The sequence below is a fragment of the Symphalangus syndactylus genome, chromosome 23 (assembly GCF_028878055.3).
Source record: "Symphalangus syndactylus isolate Jambi chromosome 23, NHGRI_mSymSyn1-v2.1_pri, whole genome shotgun sequence".
NCBI lineage: Eukaryota > Metazoa > Chordata > Mammalia > Primates > Hylobatidae > Symphalangus > Symphalangus syndactylus.
This window is the reverse complement of record NC_072445.2, coordinates 70453580-70471744: the sequence shown is the minus strand read 5'-3', so window position 1 is coordinate 70471744 and position 18165 is coordinate 70453580. Positions and strand designations below refer to the sequence as shown.

Below are 18165 nucleotides of genomic sequence, written 5' to 3'. Positions count from 1 at the left end.
ATACTAAGAGCTGGGCTCTGCTTCCCAGCAAGACTCACTGGGGCCAGGGTACCCCCAAACCTAGGAAAGGGTTTCAGAGACTGGAAAACCAACAAGATAAATGGCCATTACAGGGTTTGTGATTTTCGAGCATACCCAAGGGATAAAGGACCCCAAACAGTGGGAACCTCTTCCCTGTTTAGAAAGAATATTTAGGGCAAAGAAAGTGCTATTGCAAGGTGGGACCAGTAAGGGGTACTGGGAGAATGGGGATGACCTGGCTCAGCTGGACATAAGAAAGAAGTTGGGGGAAACCCTTCAGAGATAGGTTGGAGCCAACCTGCAGAAGCCATGCTGAATATTTAGTTGAATGTTTGGCCTTGATTTTTTAAGTAAAAGGGTTGTTACTGAACATTTTGAGGTAGAAAATCACCCAGGAAGAATGTGGCTTTAGAAAATTAATTTGATAGGACAGAGGAATGAATTCATTGTTTACTACTGCAACCCCTGTGTGAACTGAGGCTCTGGGCAAGGCTGAGGAAGGAGACTGTGATGGGCCTTCTAATTCCCAGGAGGAGGGGAGCAGAGAATTGAGAGAGAGGTGCCACAGCGGTGGGAGCCCTGAGTTTTCATTCGGGGTGACTGGGAGAAGGTGGCACCATCAGGGGCAGGAGGACTTGACAACAGCAGTGGGAAAACAGTGGTTTGCTTGAGGTAGTCCCGCAGCAAGCCAGACTCCAGACGATGAATATAGGAGTCAGAAAATCATGGTTCTACAACATTTGAATGTAGAGACGATCTACTCTCATGCCCTCATTTAATTTTAAAGATAATATAAAATTTATTAATTTATGCTTAGTAGAGAAGGTAGTAGATGTACAAAGAAAAAAAGCAAAAATAGGCCATAATCTGTTTTCCAAATAATCCCTCTTGATTTTAAAAAAACAAATTGGCATAGTGCATGCACAGGACTAGAGCATCAGATGGTGTAGGCAAGCTCAGAGAGAAATGCAGAAGCCGTCCTCCAGGACCCCGCTGTCACCGTCACAGAGGTGAGCATGGTGACGAAGGGAGTGTACTTGCACACAGCTGTACCTTTCCTGTTTTTCATACCATTTTCAAGATATATTAAGTTAAAACGCGTAAGATCGTCTTCCTCACAGCCCCACACATCTTAGGCGTCTTAGTAGTATTCCATTTCATGGCACCTAACTTGGAGTCTGGATAGTGGCCAGTGGCCACCGGCCACCGTGTCTGCTGTGCAGGACCAGCTCCTTGCACTGGCGCCTGCCTTCTCTCCACCTCTCTCCCACTCCCCCCAGTAGAGACAGGACCCTTTCTGCAGGCTGACTGTTCCGCTGTCCCCTCCCTGTCTGCCCACTCCTCTTGGGCTGCAGGTCCCCTGAGTGTCACTGTCCCTAGGAAGCCCTCTGTGACCCCAGAGTGGTCAGGTCACCTCCACTTTCCCTATGTGAGCTGCTTCATGAGGGCAGGGTCCTGTCTCTCTCAGTCACACCTGTACCACGAGTGCCCAGCGTTGTGCCCGGAGAACTTTAGCCACTGTGATACGTTCTCTGACTTTGGGCAGATAAACATGCTTATAGTCTAGAAACATTTTGACTAGAAAATCGCCAAGTGATTGTAACTGTAGAGATATGGAGCCATTTGCAGTCACTGCTGTAAAAAGTGATTCTGACACTTGCTTAAGCCAGCAAGGAAGACTCTATTCAAGACTATTGCAGCAGGGGAAGACTCGACTCAACATGGCATGGCCAAGGGTGGATGGAAAGCCAAGGGCAGGGTGAGGGAGCGGGTGGAATACCCCTCAGGGGAACTGGATTAGACATCGGGGTGGAGGAAGAGGAGCTCGGTGGGGTCTTGGGGGATACACTTAGCAGGTCGCTACTCGCACTGGACTCGGTCGGCCAAGGACCAGGCCTTGTTGAGAAAAGGACTCAGAGGAACCTGACTAAAGTTTGGTCAAGGAGGGGTCATTGCACTGCCAGACAAAAGAGCCATGTGGCAATGATGCTCTCTGGTATCTACTGCCACATCCTAAAAAAGTCAGGAGAGACCCTCGGGAACGAGAGACTACACACAGCAAAGCTCTGTGCAGCCAAGCATTGCCAGAGAACATCAGTGGGATCCACATCCAGGGCGAACTTGCATTGTTCCTGTGTTTCAAAATAGGAATGATAAAGTATAGACTGTTGTCCTGGAGTAATGATTAGCGGAGCCTCTTTTTGCCTGTGGTCCTGGAATGATGATTAGTGGAGTCTCTTTTTGCCTGTTGTCCTGGAGTGATGATTAGCGGAGCCTCTTGTCGCCTGTTGTCCTGGAGTGATGATTAGCGGACCCTCTTTTTGCCTGTTGTCCTGGAGTGATGATTAGCGGACCCTCTTTTTGCCTGTGGTCCCGGAATGATGATTAGCAGACCCTCTTTTTGCCTGTTGTCCTGGAATGATGATTAGTGGAGTCTCTTTTTGCCTGTTGTCCTGGAGTGATGATTAGCGGACCCTCTTTTCGCCTGTTGTCCTGGAGTGATGATTAGCGGAGACTCTTTTTGCCTGTTGTCCTGGAGTGATGATTAGCGGACCCTCTTTTTGCCTGTTGTCCTGGAGTGATGATTAGCGGACCCTCTTTTTGCCTGTTGTCCTGGAGTGATGATTAGCGGACCCTCTTTTTGCCTGTTGTCCTGGAGTGATGATTAGCAGACCCTCTTTTTGCCTGTTGTCCTGGAATGATGATTAGTGGAGTCTCTTTTTGCCTGTTGTCCTGGAGTGATGATTAGCGGACCCTCTTTTCGCCTGTTGTCCTGGAGTGATGATTAGCGGAGCCTCTTTTTGCCTGTTGTCCTGGAGTGATGATTAGCGGACCCTCTTTTTGCCTGTGGTCCCAGAATGATGATTAGCGGAGCCTCTTGTCGCCTGTTGTCCTGGAGTGATGATTAGCGGAGCCTCTTTTTGCCTGTTGTCCTGGAGTGATGATTAGCGGAGCCTCTTTTCATTCTTGGACTGTCCCAGTTTGGCCGATACATTACATGGCCCCTTGGCTGGTTGTCCCTCTGCACAGAGACTAGCTCGGGCCTACCACTGCTGCCCTGACGTGAGCCACAATAGATCCCCTGCAATGACTAGACATGAGCCATCGATTTTTAGCAAGGCAGCCAGTGGTCAGGAAGATGCTTGAAGAAATCAGCAAACATGAAGAACCGTACTACAGGCTCTTTCGGCTTTCTCAGTGGGAGTGAAGGAAGATAGGGGAGCTGCAGGGATGGCAGACGGGGGGGCGAGGCTAGGACATACAGGGATCTGTGGTGAAGCGTCACCAAAACGAGCTGGTTGTATGTGCTTGGAAATCGTGGCAAGTGATACAGTGAGCATACTTTAACGAGTGGTACTGTGTCCTTATTTAAATTTCAGAACGTCCATGCAAAGTGCTGGCAAGACAAGAATTTGCTTCCTATTTCGCAAATCATGGGTGTGAAAGAAACCACCCCCATTTCTCATTGCCAATCTGCTAAATTGTTCCATATGGGGGCTGGAGGTGGAGAGGAGGGCTTGCCCAGAAATCTGTATTTTTAAGATTCTGGAGTTCTGATGGGGAGTCTGGTTTGAGAACGACTGCCTTAGAAGAAGTTGACATTTTGCAACAAAGATGTGTTCTTATTAACTTGCATATAGTTGGAGGTTGGATCATTTATTTAACAACCCCTTGTTGACTGTCATCGTGGCCTGACGCTGAGGAGGCAGCAGTGAGCAACAGGATTCGTTTGCTGCCCAAGGCGTTTTCCCCGGCAGAAAGATGGGCCTTCACCTGGTCATGCCCTCGCAACAGCATCGCCACACAGGGGACACAGAGGGCTACCAGCACTGAGCCGGGGGCCAACCCTGGACTCGGGGCTCAGGACAGGCCAAGGGTGAGGTGGGCGGGAGTGTAACCGCCTGCAGTGGGCACTGTGTGTGCAGTGGCCTCGTGCAGCAGAGTGCAGAGCTGCGGGGCCGCCAGGGCTGCGGGGCCAGGGTGGGCAGGCGGGGCAGGGGACTTGGACCCTCAGAATTCCCACCAGCACTGCAGGGCTGCAAATGAGGATGACGGGGTCGAAACCGGGCCCTAAACCCAGTGAGTCGATGGGCACCAACCCACAGCCTTCCACAGGCCGCTGGGGATGTTGGGTCGCCCATGTGTCTGTCAGGGAGGCGCTGTACTGGGGAAGCGCCTGGCCTTTGCAGGGATCCTGCTGCTGGATGAGGCCCCCTTCTCAACACCACCACTTAGAGTCTGCCACGCTCATGTCTGTGTCTGTCTCTCTCCTAGATCCTGCCTGGCCTGTACATCGGCAACTTCAAAGGTGAGTTCTTGCTTTTTTATTGTTGTGATAAAATACACATAACATAAAATGTGTCATCTTGACCATTTTGAAGTATATAGGTCAGTGGCTTTAAGTAATTTGCATTGCTGTGCAGCCATCACCAACATCCTTCTGCAGGACTTTTCATGTTCCCAAACTGAAACTGTGTTCCTTAAAACACCAACTCCCCATTCCTCTCCTCCCAGCCCCGGGCAGCCACCATTCTGCTTTCTGCCTCTATGAATCTGACGACTCTCGGAACCTCCTCTTAGTGAAATCATACAGTATTTGTGCTTTTGGGACTGGCTTATTTTACTGAGCACAGTGTCACAGTTCGTCATGTTGTAGCGTGTGTCAGAATGGCCTCTCCCTTCTTACAGCTGAGTAATACTCCATTGTGTGTATAGGCCTCATTTTGCTTCCATTTACTTGTTCGTGGACACTTGGACTGTTTCCACCAAAAGTGAGTTTGCTTTTTAAAAGATCAGCTTTAGACTTCTCATGTGTGAGATTGACAGGCAAAGTGTAGACTCAGTCTACAGTGTGTTCTGGGAGTGGCCCCCACTTGCACCCAGGCCCCTTGCTGGGTGCACCCCAGCCCCTTGACCATCACCTGATGGAGTGGTGTGAGGCTGTGCCCACTCCAGCTCTGCCCTGGGTCTCCTTTGAACTCTCCACACCCGTTGGAACATTATCATCAAAAGGTGTTGGACAACAGGCATATTTAGCAGTCACGTGACTTATTTATAACCTTTTACAACTTTCATTTTTTAGTTACTGTTGAGAAATTTTCAGAAGCCCGTTCTTTTTAAGTCACCTGGGAAACAAGAGTGACAATTTCATCTCTGGCAGATTCTTCTCATCTGGTGCTTCTCTTCTCACACATTTCCTGCCACTTATTCGTACTGATTGATTTACTGTCAGCTATTGAGTCTATTTCCACTCAGCTCTGGAGCGCAGTGGTCACTGGGCTTGTCGGCTTCCAGGGAGGGGCCAAGTCCCCCTGCCAGGTGACATTCAGAGTTTGTGTAAGTGAATCACTCAGATGAGGTGGGAAGATAGAGATGAGGGGCCCGTAATAGCATGGGAGAGACCTGGGAAGCTTGCAGGCAGGTCCCCACTCATGTTAGGTTGGACAGAGCCAGACCGTGTCATAGGCAGCTAATGCTCCTCCCTTCCCTAACAAGTCAGAACATGGCCACTCCTGTTGGCTTTCTGGATGTTGCTGAAATTTCTGAGTTCAGATTCAAATTGATTGTACAAATAATCTTTGTTATTTCTCTATAATGTCTATTTCCACACACACCCCCATATCCCCCCAGCTCACTAATAGGCCTCAAAGAGAATTGAGCACAGAGAGCTGACAGCTGCTAATTGCTACAAGAACATGTTAAAAATAGTACTGGACTTGCTAAATTAGTAAGCTTCGTCGTTCTGAAAAAGCAGCAAACCCTTTGTGGTGAGTAGGCCAGGATACATTAACGTAGCAAACGTCAGAGTTATTTAGTGAGTTATTAACTGTTTTCATGGGGAAGGGAGTGTCTTTGAGAACAGAGTTTAGAATAAGGTCTTAGAAGTAGAATTGCTAGATGAAAGGTTTGAAATTAAAAATTTTAATAAATATGAACCAAATTCAACACTTCTGACAACAGTATGTGAGAGTTTTAGCCTTAATCACGAAAGGTTACCTTTTTTGGAAGGACAGCTTTAAGGAAATATTTAAAACTCTTTTCACACTACAAGCTATACCTGTTTTCTAAATATTCAGTGACATAGGGCTCCTTGCAAGTTCCTGGATCTTGTGCTTTGTGGTTTCATCTATGAGAGTGTTGTAAACAGCCCACCACCTCTCCTTGTTCATAGGGTTAATGCTGTGTTATTACCTTAAGTTATTCTGATATTGGTATGAGGTTGTGTTTTATTCACTCGTTAGCCAAATATTTATTAAATGCTTTCCAGGTACAAAGCTTATCTAAAAGAAGGGAATGAGAGTACAGTGAATTGGTGAATGGCTCAAAGGAGAGGAAGTATTTTCCCCAATTGTGCTGTGAATTCACTTGTTCATTGCACAAGCTTGTTGGGAACACACGATGTGCAGGGAGTTGAATGTGGACCAGCGTCCCTGTCCTCTGGATCTCAGAGTCCAACAGCAGGTGCAGAACAGGAAGGGCCAGTGTGTGTCCTCACACGAGTTACACACCTGGGGATGTAGACTGGGAAGATGGCGTCCGTCTCACAGGGCTGTAGCGGGGCTGACCCAGACAATGGGTGATGCCCTCGGTGGGCTCAGTGCCCAATACCTGGTGCCCTGCGAAATAAGCACCCACACACTCACTGCTACTGCCGTGGGAGCCCGATAGATGCCAGTTCTGCAGTAGGCAGCTGGGTGGCATTGGCTGGCAAGGGTGGAAACCCAATGTGGAACGTGGCCTCTTTCTTTTTTCCTGGGTGGTGAATCCAGCTGTCATCTGTGCTCTTGCCTGGCATCTCATATAGTCATTTATCCTGCTCTTTTAAAATCACGACTAATATGTGTCTCTTGTAACACAAGAACCAGTAGAGTAGAAGGGAACATAAACAGTCACTCCCTTCTTCTGTCCCTCCTCCTTCCTCCCCCCCTTCTCTTCCCCTTCCCGTTTCCTCTCTTCCCTCCCCGCTTCTCTCCCTCCCTTCCTTCCTTCTCCTCTTCCCTCCTTCCTTCCAGTAGGATCCCTCGCCTGTCACTCTGCAACCTTTAAAAAAAAAAAAAGCTTTATAATGAATCAACAAATGGTTTTGCAGCACCTGGTGATTTTTCCTCCTGGAGAAGAACCACAAACAAACCCAGCTCTGGAGCCCGGTCTTTGGGTCTTCGATGCTTTGGTGAGAGCCTCTCTGTTGAGGCTCCAGGGTGCAGCAGGCAGCCTTGCCCAGACGCCAGGAGGGAAGGCAGGGAGTGGAAGCCAGAGAGAGCAGCCCCTCCCTGGGCCGGAGGGTGGGTCCGTGGCTTCCTTACAACTTGGCACCAGCAACAGTGGATGTCAGCTGACAGAGGAAGCCCTCGTTGTTTGAAGTTGTCCACAGAATTCTAGAAAAGTGGGGACACTCTTAGGTACTGTGTGTATGTGGGTGGTGTGTGTTGAGGCCATGTTCGCAGTCTTGAGCTTGTGTTTTGTGTCTGCCAGGAAGACAGACAGTCCTGGTGGGTACCCAGTTGTTTGGACAAGGCCAGCCTGGTCAGAGGTAGTCTGCTGTCAGCTTACTGAGACAAAATCAGCATGCTTAACAGGTCAGCATATGTCCATCCAGACTTGTTTTTCCACATGAATTCTAACTGGTACCTTCCTGTTGGTTTTATGAATTACTAACCTGTTGCATTTGTGACTGCCAGTTGGGGAGGGGCCCATTGGCACCAGGCCAAAGGTCATTCCCTCCAGGGCTCGGTGTTAGGGTGCACACGACCTTCTGGGGTTCTTCTTAAAGTGCATGTTCTGATCAAGTAGACCTGGGGTGGGGTCAGCTCCAGGTGATGCTGTGCCGCGGCTGGAGGGCCCCAAGTTGAGCACCAAGGCGCTGAGTCCTGCCCCCTAGGTCTGCGCCGGGAGGAGCTAGTTTGAAATACACAAGCTTGTGTCTGTGCATAGTAGGAAACCGCCCTGAGCCTTACAGCTGGATTCCCAGCTCATTACCTTGCTGCTCATGGTTGTAGGTCACCTTCCAGGACAATCAATAATTTGAAGTCTGTGAGAAGTAAAGTTCCAGTGTCATCACCCAGCAGGTTTGATGAAGCATTTTATGCACTCTCAAGTAAGCGGGCAGAGCCTGAGCCTCACTGGAAAGGATGCATCAGCGAACATGGTGCCAGTGTGCGGTGAGGAAGAGGAGAGGCACTGGCCCCGGAGTGCTTCCCTGTGCTTTGGAGTCCAGCAGGCAGTGGGCTGTTGGGTGATAGCGAGTGGTCTTCTCCGTTCGGAAATGTATACTTTTTTTTCCCAGGTCACTTTAAAAAGATTCACTCTGTATTATAAAAGCGTATTTACCGGGTGAAGAAAATGTTCTAAAGTTATATATTGTGATGATTGCGCAGCCTTGTGAACGTATGAAAGCACTGAATCGTACTTGATCAGGGTTCATATTATGGTATGTGAATTATATCTCAATAAAGCTGTTGTGAAAGGAGAAAAGTAGATTGAAACAAATATGGATTGTTAACATTCAAATGCCAGGTGGAATGGGTGTCTGGAGGACCCAGGTGGGAGGGTAAGATGAGCTGGCACCGTCAGGCTGCCCCGCCTCTACTGGGTCCCTGCCCCACCTCCTCCAGGTTCTGTGAGCGCCGAAGCTGTGGCTTTGTCTGTTTGACTGTTTGCCTAAAATGCCCATGCTGGTGGCGATTGGAAAATCCCATTTTGGTGTGAATGTGGGGACTGGCTGCCTGTGGCTTCCAAAACAATTCTAGCTTCTGCCTAATTAATTCTAAGCTAGGCTTGCTGGTACCCCAACTTATGAGGGGTTCGGGGTTGGCAGTGAGTCCCCGTGTGCTATGTAGGTGGCTCCCATCCATAGCAGGTGGCTTTGAGGTAACTATTTATTTAGCTCAAGGGGGAATGAAAGGAGACTGCTATTATATTATAGATGCCTTTCTGAGCCTGATAACTTAAAGGGCTCATGTTCCTCGTATAAAAAGTTTTTTTCTTTCTCACTTTGGGTCAAAAGATGAGCCGGTCAGAAATAAACTTAGGCAAAATACTTGAAAACAATAGCCCTAAATTTGAAGCTTGAAAACTTGAATCTGGGAAAGCGATAGCCTGGAATTTGAAGCCTGAGAGGTTGGAGCAATGAAAAGAGTCTTAAAACTGGTATTTTAATATTACTTAAATTTTTTTTCCTGACATTGCTGAATATTTAGAACAACGTTTCTTGATTTCTGCTTCATCATCAAGGCTTGTTAGAAATGGAGATTCCTCAGCCCCAGGGTAGATCAGGAATCTGCCTTTCTAACTAGCCTCTTGGTAGTTCATAGGGTGTTAAACTGTAGAGCCACTGATGTAGAATACACACACACACACACACACACACACACACACTATAGAGAAGGAAGAAAACCCTTGTAATTCCGTCTCTGAGCTGGGGCTGTCTTTGTACCAGTCCCGCCATGCTGCCTGCCGTGTGTTTGTCTCTGCATTTTTATATGTTGGGTTTGTGTCGTATTTATGGTTTGGTACCTGCTTTACATTATACCCTGAGCATTTTCCCATGCCATGAAATAGTCTCCAGAACCATGATAATTAAACTTTTGCCTTTGTTTGTTGTTGTTGTTTTGTTTTGTTTGAGATGGAATCTCGCTCTGTTGCCCAGGCTGGAGTTCAGTGGGGCGAGATATCGGCTCACTGCAACCTCCACCTCCTGGGTTCACTCAACCTCAGCCTCCTGAGTAGTGGGGATTACAGGTGCATACCACCACGCCCAGCTAATTTTTGTAATTTTAGTAGAGACATGGTTTCGCCATGTTGACCAGGCTGGTCTCGCACTCCTGACCTCAGGTGATCCGCCCGTCGCGGCCTCCCAAAGTTCCGGGATTACAGGTGTGAGTCACCACGCCCGGCCTAAACATTTGCCTTTCGATCCATTTCTCCTGTATCATTTAGAAAAGCTTGGCCAGGCTGGGATGGGGTGTAGGGCAGTGGACCTCCTCATTTCCTGCTGGCCCCCTGTTTTGTAGATTAGTAGAAGGGTTCCAATTCAGGGGATCACACCATTCGCCACTTTTCAGGTAGGAACATTGGAAGGGAATATAATTTTGTTATCTTCTTAGTTTCATATGGAGATAATTTAATAGCCAACTGATAGCTGATAGTTCTGTTTGGAATTTCCAGAAAAAGTTTCATTTTTTAATTGTGCTTTAAAGTGAATATAGATGATGTAAACCACAGTCCTGTCTGAATCCAGAACTGTCCCTACTTTTGACATCTGGGGAAAGAAGTAATGGGCAGGTTCCTTTGTCTTCTAGAGTTCGTGGTTTTGTATTTAGCTTTTTAAGAATTCTCATCATTAAGAGGCCATTGAATTTAAAAAAATATATTTTAAATATCCCTAATATTATATGTCTCATGCAAAAAGACTGACCTAAGGTCATCTCTTACAAATGGTCTCGTAAATTTACCTTCTTGATGATGTAATCCATCATGATTACAACGTTTATTAATCTAAGTGCATTTCAATTTCTAGATTAACACTTTTGTTGCCTAAAAGGAAGAAGCTGAGGCAAAATTAACACAGAGAGTTTATTTGGGCCAAGCCTGAGGACTGTAGCCTGAAACGCACTTTCAGGTTGCCTTGGGGAGTGCCCCAGAGAGCAAAATAGGGGCTCAAGTTTTTAAAGAAAAAAAGACGAATCAGGAGAGTGGCGATTACAAAAAATCGTTCAGCAGGAATTCTCATTGGTTTATAGAAATAACATTGGTTAGTGACTGGCTATACAATATTGAACTATGATGTGTGGCATTTTATGGCTACTTGGCATCAGTCTAGGGACCACATAGCAGATGGCTTCAAGGTAACCATTTAGCTCAAGGGGGAGTGAGAGGAGACTGCTGTTATATTACAGAGGCCTTTCTGTGCCTGATCATTTAAAGGGACTCTCCTTCCTCATAGAAAGTGTTTTCCTTTCTCACGCTGGGTCAAAAGATGAGAAAATCAGAAATAAAGTTAGGCAAGGCCGGGCGCAGTGGCTCACGCCTGTAATCCCAGCACTTTGGGAGGCCAAGGCGGGCGGCTCACGAGGTCAGGAGATCCAGACCATCCTGGCTAACATGGTGAAACCGTGTCTCTACTAAAAATACAAAAAAAATTAGCTGGGCATGGTAGCGGGTGCCTGTAGTCCCAGCTACTCAGGAGGCTGAGGCAGGAGAATGGCGTGAACTCAGGAGGCAGAGCTTGCAGTGAGCCGAGATCGCGACACTGCACTCCAGCCTGGGCAACAGAGTGAGACTCGTCTCAAAAAGAAAGAAAGTTAGGCAAAACATATGAAAGCAGTAGCCCTAAATTCCCTACATGTATGGTCAGTTATGAAGTTTCAGGAAAGAAATATGCAAGTCATTTTGTGGGTTTTTTTTTTTCTGGCTAGACTTTAGGAGTAATTAACTTGCGAAGATATCAAAATGTCCACCCCCTTTCTTCTCTGACAGATGCCAGAGATGCGGAACAATTGAGCAAGAACAAGGTGACACATATTCTGTCTGTCCACGATAGTGCCAGGCCTATGTTGGAGGTAAGAGAGCACTGTGGGGTGTGTGTGGGTGTCTTCATTTGTATTCCGTGGGAGTGCCTATGACGTTAATGAAGGCAACCAGGTTCTCTCCAATGCGAACATACTCCTGTGATCTCTGGCAGCGTTCCCATTGTGTTCAGGCCGTGTTGATGTTAACGTGCTGTCTGTAGCATGGCGCAAGGGCATGTGCTTTTTCTGATCACACTCCTGCTGCATTGCCACTTTGGCTTTCTTGGCTAAATGCCTAGGAATAAGCTGATGCTGCATTTCCTCTGGACCTTAAGGACATTTAAACCCCATTTTCATTCCTTTCAGAATTATCTCTGGTTTTAAAATCCAAAAAAATTCAGCCTGCTCATTTCCTGATTTTGTCCCATTTAAGCTCAAGTAGCTACCACTGGCATTCAGGAGTCAAAGAAAACAGAAGGTGAATCGTCCCTGGAGGTTTCCCAGGGTCGCTCTAATGTGGAGACTTTCGGTGTAGAAGCTGTTGTGTTTTAGGTTTTCGGGGTAAACAGGGTGTGTCTGCTTGTGCACTAATTCCAAAAACATCTTTAAATTTACCCTAATGGACGGTTTGAGCTGTTGGCTAGAGGTAAAATCTATTTATGTTTATTGGCCTTGACAGAGCCCGAGTTACCTCCTTTTAGAAAATAATGCTGTGTGGTTGTGATGTGTTGTGTTTTTCTATTTTAGGGTGGGGTGTTGGAAAGGGAGGGGTGGCTTGTTCTGAAAGAAATAATCCTGGTACAGGCTGTTTTCATTTAAATTTATATTAGGCAAGAGTAGGTAATGTTTTTTATTTTAAATGTATCTATTTGCTTTAGCCATTAGGGCTGCCAGATTTTAGTTAGTATAAAGCAAGCTAAAACTGACGAGAATGTAGAATAATAAATGATTCTACTAAACGTTGTAGTACCAGAGAATCATAGGCGGTGTACAAACCTCAATTAATTTCTCCAGATCTCCGAGCTCCTACTTCCTTGTATTGTTTAGCTCATAATTTTTTTTTGCTAAGGTGCTGTAATTTGTGTTCCAGCATGATTTTGTTGGAAATAACAACAACAACAAAACGTTTTTCTGGAGCCTAACAGTTCCTTTGAAAATAACCACTCCATTTTTTAATCTGTCAACAATAGTTTGTATTTAAAATACAGCCAAGCTATGGCCAAGATGGTAAGTTAAACTGCAAACTGGTCATGATTGACTTCCTCTTAAATCACAAGATGAGGCTTGAGGTTTCCTTTATTTTAATAAATTGCAGAGATGCCCTCTCCACCCTCAGCCCCAGGCCTGCCTCCCTGCTTTATACTCCATTTAATGGAACACACTGTCATGTGTGCACATGACCCTTAAATCTGCTCACATTGTAACTTCTGTGTAGATGGGAGATCTGCCAGTGTTAGAAATCAAAGAGCTCCAGCCCTTATCACTCGGGAAACCACAGGCTAGCAAGTAAAGCAGGTGGGGTTGTAACCCACGTATAGAGAGCCCACTGATTGTGTAAAACCTCAGAACTGTGGGCAAACTGTGTTCCCAACACAACACACTACACATTCTTTTTTATTCCCTGTGTAGCTCAGTCTGTAAGGACAAATTCTGCCATTAAAAAAAGAGAGAGAAGTGCTACCCCTTTTCTTCACTGGGACGGCTTTTACTTGGAGACACCCTATTGTAGTCTCTGGGTGCTATTATTATCTTAGCTTCATAAGTACTTCCATGTGACTTTATATTTATTGTTAGGCCACTATTTTGTAGCATAATGTATTAGTATTGCCCCTCTTAGCATTTTGTCAATCTTTAATTTCACAAGTAATTCATGATATATTCTTATTTTAAAAATTAAAACAATAGCCTCTGATTGTACAGTGGGGAAAAGTGAGGGGCCAAAAGTTATTTGAATTGGTGGCGTCCACAGTAAGTTGTGGTATTAGAAGTTCCAAATCTTTGTTTAGCTGTCTGCCTGGGGCATACAGGCAGCCTTGTCCTCAGTTTCAAATCCAGATCCAGAAGCCATGTCCTCACGCAGCCTGAGATGAGTCAGGGAAATGATGTGTTTGGAGTCAGTGGGGAATTAGCGTACAGGTTTGGTGCTTCGGCAGCTCTGTGCTTTGCCAGCCCTGATCCTGGGAGAGAAATGGGGCAGGGATGAAGGTGAGTGGGGAGACCGTGCGGGGTCAAGCAAATGCAGTGAGCTGACCCCCCGGCAGTAAGAGCCCCTAAGTGAGGGCGAAGGGATAAATGGTGGGAGAGGAGACAGCTGGGCCTCCTTTATTTTCTGAGATCTTCAAAACCATACGTATTTATTGAATGGCCGCTGGCTTCTCTGGGCAGCCCCAGGCTGGGGCTTGGTAGGAAGTGGGAAGGTAGCTACTGTCTAAAATGGAAGGGTTTTAGTCCTGCTACATCCATGCAGGTGTCCTGTGAGCCCTGCTGCTGTGAAGCAATGTATTGGGCACTACACTGTGGATACTTCTTTGGCTCATTTCCAACAAACATCTCAATGAGTTTAAAGCTCTGGGGTACTTAGCATCAATTACAAAGGGCTTTTGGAAACTCTAGTTCTGCCTTTATTGTGATGGAGACTAAGTGAGAGTGGGTATTCATATTGTTGGATGTGGCCATGCAAGTTTAGAAAACTTAGCACTTTATTCCCCTCTGGAAGGTTCACGGTTGTGTTGTTGGAATAAAGGCTTGAGAGCCCTATTGTGCAGACATGTATCAGCCTTTGTGAGCCAGGAAACATTGTGTGTGCTTGCTTATGTGATTGCTTATGTGTGTCTCCTACTGAGACCGCCATGGAACATGTCCTGTGAAATCCAGGGGATCTAAATAAGGAGGCTCCCATTTTTACTTAGGAAGGAACTAAGGAACTTGTGACTTGGTTGCTTTTGGTTGGATTAGATCGGACCCCATTATTTGGGTAATTTGTTGGGGGTTGGGGTCTCCCAAAATAGCATTCATAGCATCTTGTACTCTTCCTAGCAGCCTGGCTGGAAAAAGAAAATAGAAGGTACTGTTATCAGGCCTTCAGAGTGGCTGTGCCTTGCCTCTGGTCAGGGAGTGGCTGCGTGGTCTCTGATGCGTCTTGGGTGGATGAGAGAAGATGTGTTTATCCGCTGGACCATGATGGGTGAGGTGGTCAGCGAAGGGAAAAAGGCCTGTGTCTCCAATTACTACCTCTTCAGAAGAGTAGCTAAGGAGTAGACCTTCCAGAATGAAGATCTTAGAAATGTAATAGAAACCTGGGGACCTTCAAGCTCTCTAGTCAGCCCTAAATTCACATCTGAGATTCTGAGGAGCTCTGACCCATTTCTATGCCCCACCGCTCTCTGTCGGAGACAGAAATCCCAGCTAAACAGGGTCTAGAGATCAGCAAGCCTGACTCTATCATTGGGTGGACAAAAACCGGGACGTTGGGAGACATGAAAGGACTTGCCTGGGATTCCCATGGCTGTCTGGGTAGCTTGATGGGAAGCTAGGACTCCTCTCCCAGACTGGGGATTTTCCCAGCATGCCCCACTGCCTCTGTTCTCTCCTAGCATGACTGATGTTTCTGATATCCTTAGTGGTATCGGTAGATCTTACTAGATCACCTTTGAAAAAAGTTGTGCTATTTATGCTTGTCCTAGCAATGTATGAAAGTGCCTTTCCCCGCCATGCCATCACCAGCACAGAGCTTTGCTCTTCTTTCCTTTTAATTCGCACGATTTTGGCTGTTATTTGCTGCAAATACCCTCTTCACACATTCCGTCCCTTTCCAGATAGTTCTTCCCTTTGAAGACAAAGGGTTACTGATTCATTCATTTCTTGAGCTCCTACTGTGTTCCAGGTCTTAGGACAGGTACTGTGGGTAACAGAAATGAGTTCATCCCAAGATCTTCCCTGGCAGAGCCTTTAGTGTATGCACAAGATATGTGTTGTAGCTGCTTTATAAATATTAATGTCAGTGAGAGAAGAGCTGTGGCTGGGAGCAGATGGCAAACCCCATAGGAACAGAGCCTGTGGAAGCCCAGGGAATGAGACCCTTCTTCTGCCGTTGAATCTGGAGACATTTGACTGGGCCTTTGGCGATGCCTAAGAATTCAGAAAATGTGATCCCTGGCATTCCAGCTGGTAGAGAATGCCAGGACATGACTTCCTCTGAGAACTCTTGAGTCCAGCAAGGTGGATGGTGTTATTTGGTGCCTCTATGGCTTAACCAGGCTGGTTCTCACATCATCTGTCAGCAAGTGGCAGGGTCAGGGCTGGAACCAAGGCCTTCTCACTACAGAGGCAAGGGTCTTCCTGCCAGCCACAGCCCTTCAGGACTACACTTTTGGTATCAAAACTTTGGAGCACATGATGCTAGTAAAATGGCGGAAAATCATTGCCACGTATATTAATTTCAATAGAAAGTAAGCCCAGACCTGTTTAGGAGGAAAAAACAAAATCCTCCTTCGCCTGTTTCCATGCTTAGGACTTTGTCAGGGAGTTGCTCGTGTTTGCTCAAAAGTGTTCCCTTATTTGTGGGGATGGGTGGGAGCAGTGTCTTCAGCGTCTGCTGATGGCTCCAGGTTTGAGGGTTGGTGAAAACTCCTATTGCAAAGACAGTGCGTTTTCAAATCAGAAACCCGATATTGTTTGTAGTTGCTGAGAAAATAATATTGAACAATGAAAGGTTTCTCCCTTCCCCTGAAAAAAAGAAACAGAACTCTTTCTAATGTAAAAATTTCAGTGTTTCATTTTTCATTTTGTGTATTTAACAGAGCACCTGCAGGAAACAAAACTATTTCTCACTATTAACAAAAAAAAAGTTTTAAGAAATATTCTCATGCCTTCACTAAGCTTCTAACATGAAGAACCTTACCCTTTTAAAAGTGACACATATTGTAAGATGATAGTGTAGGATCAAGTAGAGAAAAAATGATTTATACTCATTTATGAAGACCAGGGTATTGTATGTATACCAGGTAGATTTTATGAGCTGGAGTTCAGCTTGGATACTTTCTGTTTTCAGTGTGAACCATTTATGGTATTTTTAAAAGAATGGGATGTTTTCATATGCAGATATTTATTCTTGGTGATTATGTTTATATTTCTTTTAACATTGAAGACATTTTTTGAAGTGTTGGTGCCAAGACTTTAATTGTGTTAGTTTTGTTTGTAGTTGGCTTCTTCCTCTGGTTGTTATCTGTGTGCCCGTACTTCTGTCTTTGTTTACCTGCTTATTGATGAGGAAATTCACCAAGGTGAGACGCCCTGTCTGCTTGGACGGCCCCATCCTTTTTCCCCGGGTCAGTGCCCAGCGGCCACGTGGCCCTGAGGCCAAGGGCTCCTGGAGGGACCCTGGTTTCCTGCCACATGTTCCTCTTGCTGATCCACCCCATTTCTCTTGAACAAAAGTTTTGTTGGCTTCCCAAATGTAAAGCAAGCCAGAAGCAAGATGATAAAGGGTGTTTAAAGTTGAAGAAGGCATATATGTATTCTCTTTCCTCTCTTCCCACCCTCTCTTGCTCACATGAATTCTCCCCTCCCTCCGAGCTCAGCCCCAGCTCTCCTTCCTCTGAGAGGGACACTGTCAGGGTCCTCCGAGCTCAGGACTTCGGCCCCTTTTCTGTAATATCTTCAGTTTGTACTCCCAGTTGGGCCATGAGTCGTGTATGCACTGTCACTGCTTCTGTAGGATATTAAGCATCCATTTAACCTGTGCTTGATGACATAAGTGTTCCTGGCCCATGTCGGGCTCCTGAGCTGGCCTGCAAGCCCACACAGGCAGCTGCCATGCTGGGGTTTCTCTGGCCCTTGCAGCACTCAGCTTGGATCCAGCACACAGGGGCCCCTCTGCAGACGTCTGCTGATGAAAGGCGAGATTTGCACCATTTAGCCCCATTCCAAAGTGAGAAATCATGTCTCATCACGTCTTTGACCACTTGTGGCTCATTAGGATGTGAAAGTAGAGTGGGGTCAAGAGTAATTTCTTTATCATGAGCAATTTGTGAAGCCAGAGGATCGGTTAGTGCAATGCAGCCTCGCTTATTTGGGCAGTCTGTGTAGTTCCTCACTTCCTTAGTAAGCAGTGGTGCCTGTGGCTGTCCTGTTCTACAGAGCTGCTGTGGCCTCTGGTTCAGAATGATCTTTTCCTAAGTTATTACAACCAGTAATGCCCTGTGTAGCTCCTGTGACTTTCTGATTGATCTCTAGAGAGCTACCTTTGCTTGGCATTAAAAGCTTGGCTCTACAAAGAGGACCATGCATCCAAGACACAGACAGTGACAGTCAATTAAAGGAGGATTTGCCATGGTCAAGCCCCATGCCAGGGTTAGGACACAGCTTGTGGAAACGCTGTCACAGACTTCATGGAACTTATCCTCATTAGGAAAAGCTGAGAGGACATTCAGGGCACAGGGACTTGTGTTCTGGTTGTAAAGGGAGAGCCTCATTGCCTGTGGCCCTCCTCCAGCAGCCACTGAGGCTGACATGCAGGCCGTCACCTCCAGCCCTACCTTTTCCCCAGGTGACCACAGCAGGCCTCAGCTCTCAGGACCCCAGGGCCTTTCCCCAGGTGACCACAGCAGGCCTCAGCTCTCAGGACCCCAGGGCCTTT

General features: G+C 46.6%; 1 protein-coding gene across 12 annotated transcripts in view; it reads left to right on the top strand.

Moving 5' to 3' along the window:
* DUSP22 (dual specificity phosphatase 22) overlaps nt 1-18165 on the top strand; it is a 58672-nt gene that overhangs the window by 9531 nt on the left and 30976 nt on the right. For 6 of the 12 annotated variants that reach the window (XM_063632695.1, XM_063632701.1, XM_055262778.2 and 3 more), the window contains exons 2-3: nt 4297-4330; nt 11497-11579. Coding sequence is in view for 8 of the 12 variants with exons in the window: in XM_055262778.2 (XP_055118753.1) it covers nt 4297-4330; nt 11497-11579 (117 nt within the window). In the remaining 4 variants the exon portion in view is untranslated. Of the gene's footprint in view, nt 1-4296; nt 4331-7494; nt 7599-11496; nt 11580-18165 lie in introns of those variants that run through there. The other 6 variants (XM_063632697.1, XM_063632696.1, XM_063632690.1 and 3 more) reach the window with 3 other exon arrangements.